General features: G+C 39.2%; 1 protein-coding gene and 1 non-coding gene across 2 annotated transcripts in view; both read right to left on the minus strand.

Annotated features, from left to right (window-relative positions):
• Positions 1 to 549: 549 nt before the first annotated feature.
• IPO7 (importin 7) overlaps positions 550 to 13,767 on the minus strand; it is a 78,615-nt gene continuing 65,397 nt past the window's right edge. The window contains exons 17-25 of the mRNA XM_066366042.1: positions 13,333 to 13,399; positions 13,124 to 13,249; positions 12,506 to 12,603; positions 9,019 to 9,114; positions 8,118 to 8,338; positions 7,825 to 8,030; positions 6,070 to 6,276; positions 2,473 to 2,589; positions 550 to 1,682 (exon numbers count right to left, since the gene is read on the minus strand). Coding sequence (XP_066222139.1) covers positions 1,585 to 1,682; positions 2,473 to 2,589; positions 6,070 to 6,276; positions 7,825 to 8,030; positions 8,118 to 8,338; positions 9,019 to 9,114; positions 12,506 to 12,603; positions 13,124 to 13,249; positions 13,333 to 13,399 — 1,236 coding nt within the window. The 3' untranslated portion in view covers positions 550 to 1,584. The remainder of the gene's footprint in view (positions 1,683 to 2,472; positions 2,590 to 6,069; positions 6,277 to 7,824; positions 8,031 to 8,117; positions 8,339 to 9,018; positions 9,115 to 12,505; positions 12,604 to 13,123; positions 13,250 to 13,332; positions 13,400 to 13,767) is intronic.
• LOC136390108 (small nucleolar RNA U3) lies at positions 7,359 to 7,572 on the minus strand. The gene has a single exon (XR_010748593.1). It is a non-coding gene; the product is annotated as a small nucleolar RNA U3 (small nucleolar RNA).

Consider the following 13,767-nt stretch of genomic DNA (forward strand, 5'->3'; position numbering starts at 1 on the left):
CAGTGCCAACAATAGTGCCTTAATTATTGGCATACAAGAAAAACACAACACCAATGGGTTTTATTATGCATTTTAAATATCAATATGTGCATGTTTTATTTTTACAGTTATAAATTTTCGAGTCTGCTATAGATAACAGCATTTAGTAGTTTTGAATCCATTGAGATGTTGCTTTCAATTTGAAATATTGTGTGTATATATGTATATAAAAAAATAACCCAATGTATGACTCATCTGACAGATGTTTAATATCAGTAAAGGCTTATTTTTGAACATGCAGTTAAGAGAGAGGGAAGCAAGCCAACCTCTCCACACTGTCTTGCTGCTGGCTTGTTTTTGCAGTGGTATTAATAGTGGTTTTGGAGAAAACCATGTGCCTTCAGCCTATCTATTTAATATCAGATACCACAAAAGGGGTAAGGGAGGAGGGCATGTGTTAAATGTAAAAATTTAAAAGTGTGCATTTGCACTCTTTCTAGGTACAGAATAAAAACAGGTCATTGAGGAAAAAATTTATAATCAGGAAGACACTGCAATCAAATCAAGACATAATAGCCGAATTAAGTTCTTTTAATAATAGATTGCATATATCAATGTTTAGCCATAACGCTTGATAACTCTTTAAGAGTAGAACTTTATGTCCAATTTACATGCTTCAAATATCACCTTTCTTTATTTGTTACAGTAAGGTCTTGTATCCAAATATCCACTTGTACACTGAGAGCTTTAAGAAAAAACAGGACACAGAGGGTGTTGCCATTTTTTAGCAGCAATGAAATATCATTAACCTCTTTTAACATACCGAATTCAAGTCACTATCAGAGGTGAGCGCACCACAAAGTCACCAGGTACAAAATTGCTAGTTCATTTTTAAATTAATAACTTGAAATTACCCTAGCCCCCCACCCCATTACATCCCTTCTTTTTATAAACAGCAAACATTTTGCTATTTTATACATAGGCTAGCAGGCTTGTTTCAATATGAAAGTGCTAATTCATTTACAGATTTTTAAAAATCAGTTATGTAGTGCTACAATAAATGTCCAATAATCTACACAGGAACAATCTTTGATGAGTGAAAAGATGAATATTGAATAAGGTTGTCAATGACCTTATTTACATATGAAGAGTAGATACTCAACGGTGAGAAAGAGACAAAAATCAGACAAATACTCATAGGTGTAAAAATTACATCTACTTTTGAGCTTATACTGTAAATGAGACGTTTTAAATAGTCCTGTAGCCCATGCCTATTTTTTCCTCAGAAAAAGAAAAGCTGCCTTCATGACATCCCCTCATTTCATTTTTCCACAGTGTCACTTGAACTGTCAGTCAGAATGTTACTTTCTTCAAAAATAAAGAAAATACCCCCTCCCCCAAGTTTCCTGCCTCCCCCCACAAAATCCCTCTGGTTTCTTTTTCAGTGCCAAGTTGCATGATCAGGTCTGACATCCGGGTACTTTTTTTTTGTCCATCAATTGATCAATTAGTTTAGAGTAGATAACATGAACCAGTTCTGGAACTGCTACTAGGAGGAACACAAGCTCATCACTACAATCACACAGTAGGAAGGAAAGTGATCACTCAATTCATCCCTGGTGCTGGGCCTCCAAAATTGAAAGAGCTTGGCACAACTGGAGCACTGAATTTATATCCTCCATGCTTCTCAATCATTTTGGATTCTAGAAAAGAAGTAAGTGATAGTTGAATAGAGCAAGCAATCATCTTACTACTCTGGAGAACACAAGAAATCGACATATTAACAATAGCTTAACTATTAGTATTGGGAAGGAAGTTCCAAAGTTAGGCTATGCATTATCTAAAATACTGGCCAGAATGTTTAAATATGAGAAAACAAGGATATGTCTGGGGTTTTCTTTAATATAATTCTGAGAGAGCAGTTCCTATAACTTTTAATTTTTTATTTTAATAGGATTTTCAACTATCAAGCCATCACTATGTGTTTGAGCAACCTTATTAAAGCTTCTGCACACTAAAAGTAGTCTTTAGCTACACTTAAAATCAGTAAACTGGGCCCTGGCCTGTTGGCTCAGCGGTAGAGCGTCAGCCCAGCATGTCCTGGGTTTGATTCCCAGCCAGGGCACATAAGAGAAGCGCCCACCTGCTTTTTTTCACCCCCACCCCCTTTCTCTCTTCCCCTCATGCAACCAAGGCTCCACTGGAGCAACGCCCCAGATGGGCAGAGCATCGCCCCCTGGTGGGCATGCCAGGTGGATCCCAGTTGGGCACATGTGGGAGTCTGTCAGCCTCCCCGCTTCTCACTTCAGAAAAACACAAAATCAGTAAACTGTAGCCAGTCACAAAATTCATTTCTTCATTTTATTCCTTGAGATCAAATTCCTATCACCTGCAACAACTGCAGTTCTATATAATTAAAAATCATTTAATACAGAAATTTAAAGCTATATCCAATCATGAAATGCATTAAAGAGGAGTTGTCAATTAACATACCATGGGCTGCCCTTCTTTGATCGGCTAGAGTTGCTATATCCTGTAACTGTTTTCTTTGTTCTTCATTAAGACCATGAGTCAGAGCCTGATACCACACAGGATTACGATTTTGTATAGCTATTGAAAAGAAAAGAAATGGGGAAAGGACAATAATAAGAAAGGCCAAGTAGCTCCTTTCTGTTCTGTTCCCTGTATTCCACCTCTAGTACTAAAATTCTGATCTTCTTTCATGTTCCCTCAAAAATAATTTACTTGTGAAACAAAGGATACAGGGAGAAAAAATTCTGGTTTAGCTTTAATGCCTCGAAAAAACCCAATCTTTTTCATAATTCTTATCTATGACAAATAAGGATTCAGAGCCTAAGTCAGTCCTTATGTGGTAAGTAATAAACCACATTAAAAAAATTCAGAGGTGGCCCTGGCCATTGGCTCAGGGGATAGAGTGTCAGCCCAGCATGCGAACATCCCTGGTTTGATCCCCAGTCACAGCACACATGAGAAGCGACCATCCGCTTCTCTTCCCTTCCTTGTTCCCCTTCTCTATCTTTTCCCATCTTGCAGTCAGTGGCTCCGATTGGTCCCAACATCAACCCGGGCACTGAGGATAGCTCTGCTGGTCCTAGCATCAATCTTGTCGGGGAAATCTGACATTCAATCACAATTTTATATTTCTACTTTATGGCATTTACTGTGCACAGCAATCTATTATTATAATCCCAGCGTCAGTCTCAAGTACTGAGGAAAGCTCAGTTGATTTGAGCTTTGGCCTCAAACAGGGGTTGCTGGATGGATCCTATTCGGGCTCATGCAGGAGTCTGTCTCCCTTTCTTCCCTCCTCTCACTTAAAAAAAAATTCAGAGTCAAATTAACTTGATAATAATCAAAACTACTTTGGTTAGAATTCTCAAATCCCTAAATTAATGGTACAAAATAAAGGTTTCATTTACTTCTGTACTGTCTATTCAAGAACCTCTCTTACATATCTACTGTCTTTCTATAGAAAGCTCTGAAGTACTTAAAAGTGATGCTCACACATTTTTAATATTATAGCCTCAATAATGGTCAAACTCAATCTGTGACAAAGGGAGAATCAATTTTCCTAGCATGTCACAAAACCAGGCATCAAAAACTTCACAATGGTTCATGAAAACATGCACTAGGTAAAGTTGATGTATTGGTAGTAAGTCTGACCATGTACAGTGTGTCCGTAAAGTCATGGTGCACTTTTGACTGGTCACAGGAAAGCAACAAAAGACGATAGAAATGTGAAATCTGCACCAAATAAAAGGAAAACCCTCCCAGTTTCTGTAGGTTGATGTGGCAGCATGTGCTCATGTGCAGATGATGACATAACACCGTGTATATAGTGGAGCAGCCCATGGCCATGCCAGTTGAGATGTGGACGGTACAGAGGAAAGTTCAATGCGTTCTGTGGCTTGCTAAATTCGAATCTATGACCAAAGTGCAACATGAAGATCAGCGCGTTTATAATGAAGCACCATCACATAGGAATGACATTATCGATGGGATAAGCAGTTGAAGGAAACTGGCAGTTTGGTGGAGAAACCCGGTTCTGGTAGGCAGTAGGCCATCAGTCAGTGATGAGTCTGTAGAGGCTATACGGGATAGCTACCTAAGGAACCCTAAAAAATCTGTGTGTGAGCCCACATCAAACTGCACTGAATAGGTATAAAATTGGGAGAGTTTTCATTTTATTTGGTGCAGATTTCACATTTCTATCGTCTTTTGTTGCTTTTCTGTGACTGGTCAAAAGTGCACCATGAGGCCCTGGCCGGTTGACTCAGTAGTAGAGCGTCGGCCTGGCGTGCAGGAGTCCCGGGTTCGATTCCCGGCCAGGGTACACAGGAGAAGCGCCCATCTGCTTCTACACCCCTCCCCCTCTCCTTCCTCTCTGTCTCTCTCTTCCCCTCCCGCAGCCAAGGCTCCATTGGAGCAGTTTGCCCCGGTGCTGAGGAAGGCTCTGTGGCCTCTGCCTCAGGTGCTAGAATGGTTCTGATTGCGGCAGAGCGACGCCCCAAGATGGGCAGAGCATCGCCCCCTGGTGGGCGTGCCGGGGTGGATCCCGGTCGGGCCCATGTGGGAGTCTGTCTAACTGCCTCCCTGTTTCCAACTTCAGAAAAAAAAAGTGCATCATGACTTTACGGACACACTGTATTTTCCTATTTCAATTAAGTACCTATACAAGGGGCATGTGCCTGGTGAGTAAACAGAAAAAGAAAAAAATTTTCTGTATAAAGATTTCTTTTTTTTAACAGAGAAAGAGAGTCAGAGAGAGGGATAGATAGAGACAGACAGACAGGAAAAGAGAGAGATGAGAAGTATCAATTATTAGTTTTTCGTTGTGACACCTTAGTTGTTAACTGATTGCTTTCTCATATGTGCCTTGACCGTGGGCCTTCAGCAGACCGAGTAACCCCTTGCTCGAGCCCGCGACCTTGGGTCCAAGCTGGTGAGCTTTGCTCAAACCAGATGAGCCCATGCTCAAGCTGGTGACCTTGGGGTCTTGAACCTGAGTCCTCTGCATCCCAGTCCAATGCTCTATCCACTGTGCCACCGCCTGGTCAGGCTCTGTATAAAGATTTTCAACAAAAAAACATTTTTTATATAGTAAATTAAAAAATTCTGATTCTCATGTACTTGGTGTGCTAGGAATCTTGTCAGGGAAATCTGACATTCAATCACAATTTTATATTTCTACTTTATGGCATTTACTGTGCACAGCAATCTATTATCATAATCCCATAATCCTTTAGGGATTAACATGTGTTTAATTTTACAAAATACAAAGTCATGGATAAAAGCAACTCAGTAGTTCTTGGCACCTCAGTTCTTGCTGCCTGCCATGTAGCTCAGAAACCATTGCTTTGTGTTTCTGCAAACCTGCATCAAAAACGCTGTCATGGCCTTGGAAAACTAAGTTTGTAATGCATAGGAATGCTAGTCAGCACAATAATTACAATAGTTAACTCTGGGGGAAAAGAGTATTTCAACTATGCCAATTTTAATTTCTAAGCTGAATGGGAGAACACATCTGTTGGATTTTGTTGAAATCCAAATACATGATGGTACCCCCCCCCCCCCACAAAAAACACAAAGCAAAACTAGCACCAGTATTCTATAGCCACATACACTGTGACACAGGCGAAAAAAAAAAAAAAGGAATAAATTTCCAAGGCCATTATTTACAAATTGTCCGATTATTATACAGGTAAGTGTGGGTTTGAAAGAAAATATAAACAAACACAAATAGAAACAGAAGAGTGGATACTTCTGGGATGAGCTGGGAAGTTAAAATCAGAAGTGGGAAAGAGGAACTATCACTGTATAAACATTTTGAACTATACTATTTTCCTGTAATGTGCATGTTTCAAAATTGTTATCTAAATAAAAACAGGATAAAAAAAATGCTCTCAAACTATGGCAACAGTAGAAATAACTTGGATTACTTTAACAATCCTAAATCATATTCTATTTGTGTTTGATATATCCAAATCCCTAAGGTACAGATATAACAACATATTGGTTAATGGAAATGAATCCTATAGAAGTATATGAATTACTAAGAAGTTGACTTACTTTGAAATATAGCTTTAAATATCTGATACTCATCAACAGGGTTATCTTCATCATCAATGATTGTGGAATAGCCTTCCAGAGCAGTCTCCTCAGCATCATTTTCTTCCCAATCATCATCATCTCCATCTTCACCTGCTTGCTTAGCCAGAATCTCCAAATATTCTTGACCGTCTTCATCAATGTCATCTTCATCACTCCCCAGTTCCTCTGCACCAAGTCATAAAATAGGCACTTTTGTTAATACTGTATTGCAATATTCTGTTACTCAACAAACTGACAGTGATAATCATAAATTACAAATCACAACTGATTAAATTCAAGAAAGAGTTTCTAAGAATTGGTGTTTATATATATATATATATATATATATAATGTTCAACAATAAACGGGGAAAAATACTCATAGGAATGCAAGAAATCCAATCACAATTTTTAATATTATAGGTTTGAAAAAGGATTTTATAATATGAGATTCAGCACTTGGTGTACTCTGGGTCATATGGTATATACCAAACCAAACACCAATAGTAAAGTAATACAGTTTATATTATATCCACACATTTTGCAAGATTTTTAAATGGCTAAGTTAGTAAATGATAAAAGACAAAATGGCAATAGCTGTCTTATTTTGGAACCATTATAACAACTTCTCTTAACCAACATTCTATTAATTTATTCTCTTGTAGTCTTCAGTGCCTTATAGGTAAAATGTGTTAGGCAACATCTGATTAACTATATTTGACAGAATGCTTAGTTTTTTTGGGGGGTTTTTGTTTTGTTTTGAGAGACAGTGAGAGGGTGAGAAACACCAACTTATGTTGCTTTCACTTTAGTTGTACATTAATTGCTTCTTGTACAAGCCTTGACCAGGGCATGCCAGTGTCCCCCTGGGCTCAAGCTGGTGAGATTTGGGATCATATGGATTACCTTATTCAAGTCAGTGATGCCACACTGCTGAGCTTGTGCCCAGAGCTAGTGACCTCAGGGCTTTGAACCAGTGACCCCAGCTTTATTCACTGTACTACCACTGGTCAGGCAGGATGCTTAGGTTTTAACACTAATAAATGATAAATGTTTGCCGACGCTAAGAACCATAAATGACTAGAAGTGCTTTGGTGTTAGAAGATAATAGCCGAAATTCCTGCCTTCATGGCCCTCAGTCTTTCTATAAATAATGAAAATAAAAACATTTAGTTATGATCCCACATATCTTTAGAAAAAGAGCTAATTAAACAAGTTAAGTCCATGATACCATTTTCGTATTTTTTTTTACTTTTTTTTTTTTTTTACACCACTCAGACTGCGTTCGCTCCCTCTTATTCTCCCAAAGGAAGAGAAGAACGATCATCAATGGCAAAAGGCAGTTGCACAAGCAACACCAAGAGCTGGCTTCACACTCAGGAGAGAACACTGTAACTCCTCCTCGTGGTTTCGGGTACTCTACACGAGCAGAGAAACCTCTCTAGTAACAAACTATAGAAATGATCCCTGAAAGTATAGTCTTACCTTTTTCCTTTTTAAAAAATATTTTATTTATTGATTTTAGAGAGAGGACTGAGAGAGAAAGAGGGAGAGGAGCAGGAAGCATCAACTCATAGTAGTTGCTTCCTTATGTGCCTCGACCTGGCAAACCCAGGGTTTTGAACTGGCAACCTCAGCATTCCAGGTCAATGCTTTATCCACTGCGCTACCACAGGTCATACCCAGTGATATTTCTAAGTAGGGAAGTTTGGCTCCATCTATCACAATCCCTTACCTGTTTCATCATCATCATCAGCTTCATCATCGTCATCACTGTTATTCTCATGTTCTGCATGGCAGGCATATGCTCTTTTTAATCCATTAAATAATAGGATAAAAGCTGGCAAAATCTGTCCAGAAACCTGATTTAAAACTTGTGGTATCTGTTCCATATCAATAAGAGCACAAAGGCCCAGAACACACATCTTTCTGTCATGTAGCCTAAAAAATAGAAATAAAAGAATTTCTCCTTTTTTCTTAAGTTCCCTACAAAGTTAAATAAACAAATATCCAATATATGTCACTTACCCCAAGAAACAATCAACATCATTAAGCCACTGTGTAATAAAATGATTTGTAACTGGTTCAACATTATTAGGAAAGCGAAGATTTTCTAAGGTATTAAGAAGTAGGTGTGGATTATAATACAAAGCTGCAATGGCAACTTGTAGGCACATTGTTCGAAGTTCACTTGTCTTCACCTCTCTTGTCAGTCTCTCTAAAGCTGCTTCCACAAATAGGGGAATGCACTATAAAGAAAGGCACCAAAATATTTCAAAATTGTAATAGTCTAATTATCATATCCATATTTACCCTCTTTGCCAATCCCATTAAATAATACCATAGATTTTTTTGTTGAGGCATTTCACTAGGATATCTAATTTTAGAGAGACAAAGCTTTACTGAGGTTTTAGAGCCTTGCCACACTAGCAACCATGGATACACAATATTCCTATTGGGCAAACTTACTCTGGTAATCATTTCTGCAATATATACATGCATCAACTCATCACACTGTTTATCTTCAACTTATACAATATTATACAGCTATTTCAATGGTATCTCAATAAAGCTAAAAAAAAAATTCTTACTGAAACTGACCATGGAAATTAAATGACTAAATCTATTATTTTACTGCAAAGTGGTAATATATCAAGCAATACTCTCACAACATACTGTAAGAAAAGCTAAAGTCAAAACCTTCTTGCATGATAACAAGTAGCCATAAAATATGCCAGTCATATTTGACAAATACTGTACATATTAAACATATGATTAGTATGTACTGGTTAAATTTTAAACCAATTTATCCAGGGGTCATAAATAACAATGTACAGAATATTTAACAAATAACCAAAAAGAAAAAAAATGGAGGGAAGGATTTTCTCTCTGAAGCCTCACATACAAATCATTAATTAGCTCCACTGACCTGATCAATGCCACGTCCTTTGCACTGTAGAATGATGACTTCTAACAATTTTGCTGCATGACACTCTGCATCTTCTCCTGCAACTCCTGTAAGAACCTAATCAACACAATATAACTTGGAGCGAGGTATCATGAAACCTTTTAATCTGAGAATTTCTGTCCTGTCTTCAGTCTCTGGAGTATTTAAGATATTCTAAGTATGAATGATTAGTGTTCAGACTATGGTCTAAAGCACCTATGAGGATGTAGAGTTGTTTAACTGTCATATTCTAGCAATCTAAATCTTGCCAATCTAAACATAATCAAAGCACCTCTCCCAAAGTGCCATTCTGGACTATAGCATACTAACAACCACTACTTTCTCATACAAACATGTCAAAGGACCTTCACCTTAGCTAAAGCACCTTACCTTTCTCAGGGATATCTGGCTTTTATGTAAAGAACTACAAAAAAATAAGCTGATACTGCTAGGAAAATCTTTCCTCTACACTGTCAAAAAGTAAAAAATACTGACATTGGAGTGGGAGAGGAGGAAGAAGATGCCTGTTGATTGCAAATGTCCCCAGACAATAAATTAAAAACATGGAATCCGCATGCTAGTTAGCACTAGAGGACTAAAAATGTTAATGATAAGTGTACTGAAATATCATGGTATAGGTATCTATTTCTAGAGTATAAACATAAACATAATAATAGGATTGGCAATACAAATTGAATAACATAATTAGATGATTACTTTGCGACTAAGGGAAAGTATCAATGAGAACAAGGCCAGCTAAAAACTTTATGGTGCAAAACATTTTTAGATGCCTAATATTAAACAGCATGCTGACGCTCACCAAGCACTGTTAGAAACTCAAATGCTACCAATTACAGTATCTATTGAAGAACCCTGATTCAAGTATTTTACTCCACCTCTATTTTTGTTTTTAAAAGTAGTATTCAACGCCCTGGCCGGTTGGCTCAGCGGTAGAGCGTCGGCCTAGCGTGCGGAGGACCCGGGTTCAATTCCCGGCCAGGGCACACAGGAGAAGCGCCCATTTGCTTCTCCACCCCTCCGCCGCGCTTTCCTCTCTGTCTCTCTCTTCCCCTCCCGCAGCCGAGGCTCCACTGGAGCAAAGATGGCCTGGGCACTGGGCATGGCTCTGTGGCCTCTGCCTCAGGCGCCGGTTGTGGCTCTGGTCGCAACATGGCGACGCCCAGGATGGGCAGAGCATCGCCCCCTGGTGGGCAGAGCGTCGCCCCTGGTGGGCGTGCCGGGTGGATCCCGGTCGGGCGCATGCGGGAGTCTGTCTGACTGTCTCTCCCTGTTTCCAGCTTCAGAAAAATAAAAAAAACAAAGAAAAAAAAGTAGTAGTCAACATAAATTTATCTTAACGATTTTTCCAAGAAATGACTCACTACTTTGGACTTTTAAAACAAACCCTCACATTTTGATATTTCCTAAATAATTGCTATATAGCCTCCATAAATCTGCAGCTGCCAAGGTTTTTCTTTATAAAATATCTGTAATAATTCCTGATCCTTTCAAAAATTTCTCAAGTTCTAGATTCTTTCCTTCTTTTGATTCAAAGCCTAGTAAAGAAGTAGGTTAAGATTAAGTTCCAGGTACTCTGAAAATCAAAAATATCTATAATTCCAATTAAATATCAGGGCAAATACAAGACAAAAACTTGTCAAAGCCATTACTGTGACATCTAGGAAATTAAAGTCTTGTTTAAACTTTTAAAGCAGGGGTCGGGAACCTTTTTGGCTGAGAGAGCCATGAACGCCATATATATATATATATTTTTTTTTTTTCTTCATTTTTTCTGAAGCTGGAAACAGGGAGAGACAGTCAGACAGACTCCCGCATGCGCCTGACCGGGATCCACCCGGCACGCCCACCATGGGGCGACGCTCTGCCCACCAGGGGGCGACGCTCTGCCCATCCTGGGCGTCGCCATGTTGCGACCAGAGCCACAATAGCGCCTGAGGCAGAGGCCACAGAGCCATCCCCAGCGCCCGGGCCATCTTTGCTCCAATGGAGCCTTGGCTGCGGGAGGGGAAGAGAGAGACAGAGAGGAAAGCGCGGCGGAGGGGTGGAGAAGCAAATGGGCGCTTCTCCTGTGTGCCCTGGCTGGGAATCGAACCCGGGTCCTCCGCACGCTAGGCCGACGCTCTACCACTGAGCCAACCGGCCAGGGCGAACGCCATATATTTTAAAATGTAATTCCGTGAGAGCCATACAATGAGCCGTGTACGTTATGCATTATCCAATAAAAATTTGGCGTTGTCCCGGAGGACAGCTGTGATTAGCTCCAGCCACCTGCAACCATGAATATGAGCGGTAGAAAACGAATGGATTATAATACATGAGAATGTTTTATATTTTAAAAAAAAATTTTTTTTCTTTTCTTTTATAGAGACAGAGAGAGAGATAGACAGGGACAGACAGACAGCAACGGAGAGATGAGAAGCATCAATCATTAGTTTTTTGTTGCGCGTTGCAACACCTTAGTTGTTCATTGATTGTTCTCATATGTGCCTTGACTGCGGGCCTTCAGCAGACCGAGTAACCCCTTGCTTGAGCCAGCGACCTTGGGTTCAAGCTGGTGAGCTTTTTGCTCAAACCAGATGAGCCTGCGCTCAAGCTGGCGACCTCTGGGTCTTGAACCTGGGTCTTCCGCATCCCAGTCTGACGCTTTACCCACTGCGAAACGGCCTGGTCAGGCAGAATGTTTTATATACATATATATTTTAAGTTTTATTTATTTATTTTTTACAGAGACAGAGAGTGAGTCAGAGAGAGGGATAGACAGGGACAGACGAATAGGAATGAAGAGAGATGAGAAGCATCAATCATTAGTTTTTCTTTTATTCTTTTTTTTTTTTGGGGGGGGTATTTTTCTGAAATTGGAAACGGGGAGGCAGTCAGACTGACTCCCGCATGTGCCCGACCAGGATCCACCCAGAACACCCACCAGGGGGCAATGCTCTGCCCTTCTGGGGTGTTGCTCTGTTGCAACCAGAGCCATTCTAGCGCCTGAGGCAGAGGCCACAGAGCCATCCTCAGTGCCCGGGCCAACTTTGCTCCAATGGAGCCTTGGCTGCGGTAGGGGAAGAGAGAGACAGAGAGGAAGGAGAGGGGGAGGGGTGCAGAAGCAGATGGGCGCCTCTCCTGTGTGCCCTGGCCGGGCAAACCCGGGACTCCTGCACGCCAGGCCAATGCTCTACCACTGAGCCAACCGGCCAGGGCTGTTTTATATTTTTAACGTTACTATTTTTTTATTAAAGATTTGTCTGGGAGCCAGATGCAACCACCAAAAGAGCCACATCTGGCTCGCAAGCCATATGTTCCCAGCCCATTTCAAAGCCTTATTCTGTTAGACCCATCTAATCTCTCCATCATAATGTAGTATCATGTAATTTCACAATTTTGTTCCTTTGATGCTGTCCACCAGTGTCATGACATACATATGTTGCTCTACAAATTAAAAATGACCTACCTTTTTGCACATGCTGTATATCATTTCAAGATACTTGGTATCAGACAGAAGTGTGTCTGTATCAACTGTCACATAATTATGAAGTAGAGGCATCATATCTGTATTAAAAAGCATCAGTTTATTACCTTCACTAATATATAAATGTTTTGTTTCTGAAAATCTCCTTAAAAAAAAAAGCAATCTGGAGATGTTTTCTCTGAACATATATGTACCCTGATTTATCAATGTCACCCCATTAAAATTAATAAGAAAAAAAAAGCAAATCTAAAGCATTTTGTCTGTAACATCCACTTTTAATTAAGGTATACTAATTAGATATAGAAATGAACCATTTTTAAAGTGAATTCCTTTATATTTAGTAGTTAAAATACAAAGGTTATACAAAGAATACTGACAGGTAACAGGAGGGTAAGAATATGTGTTAAAGAAAAAAAATCTAAAGTAATAACAAAATCAAAATATACAATGGAAATCAATGCCTGGGTCTTTGAGCATTAACTGCTACTGATATCCAAGCAATGATGCACTTAGAATATTCAAAATTATTTGTTCAATTGACAGACTAAACATAAATCAAAACAGGGAAATCTTCAGTATTTCTATGCTGATTTGACTCACCTGTAAAGTAATCAAAGCCATCTTGCTGAAAAACCTCAAATACCAAAGGTAGAAGCTGCCACATCTGTGGAGACACTTGTTGACATGTCAAACTATGAGCTAAAGAGAAGATCTCCTCATAGAATTCTAAACGAGAACATGGAGTCATTAGTAAAATGCTTGTTGATGTGAAATAGCAGTACATTCTTACCACAATCAGGGGTATATACCTAAGACATGCTGTTGTAAAACAGTTCCAATGACCTGTAAGCAGATTCCTTCAAGCTGCTGGGTTATCTAAGAGAAGAAAAAAAAAATCATATGGAGGAATAACAGCACACTGAATGAATTACTAACCAGTGTATAATTTATTGCTTTAAAATATAGTCAGTGTTGTTATGAAATAATTTTAAGTCTTTTCTTTGAAACGACTCACTCTTATGAGGTTGTGAAAAAACCTATAATACAAACTTAATGAAATATTATTACATGAGACAACACAAGGAAAATCATGCATAGTTTACCTAAAAAGTAAAGAAAAAAAAAATAACACCCTGGAAAAATACAAATAATTATTAAAATAAAGGAGCCACATCTGTTTTAAAGAGAGACTTTAAATCTTTTTGTGTGTAAATATAGATTAATTCAGCCCAGATATAATTGAA

Source organism: Saccopteryx leptura, chromosome 1, assembly GCF_036850995.1.
Source record: "Saccopteryx leptura isolate mSacLep1 chromosome 1, mSacLep1_pri_phased_curated, whole genome shotgun sequence".
In the NCBI taxonomy this organism is placed as follows: Eukaryota; Metazoa; Chordata; class Mammalia; order Chiroptera; family Emballonuridae; genus Saccopteryx; species Saccopteryx leptura.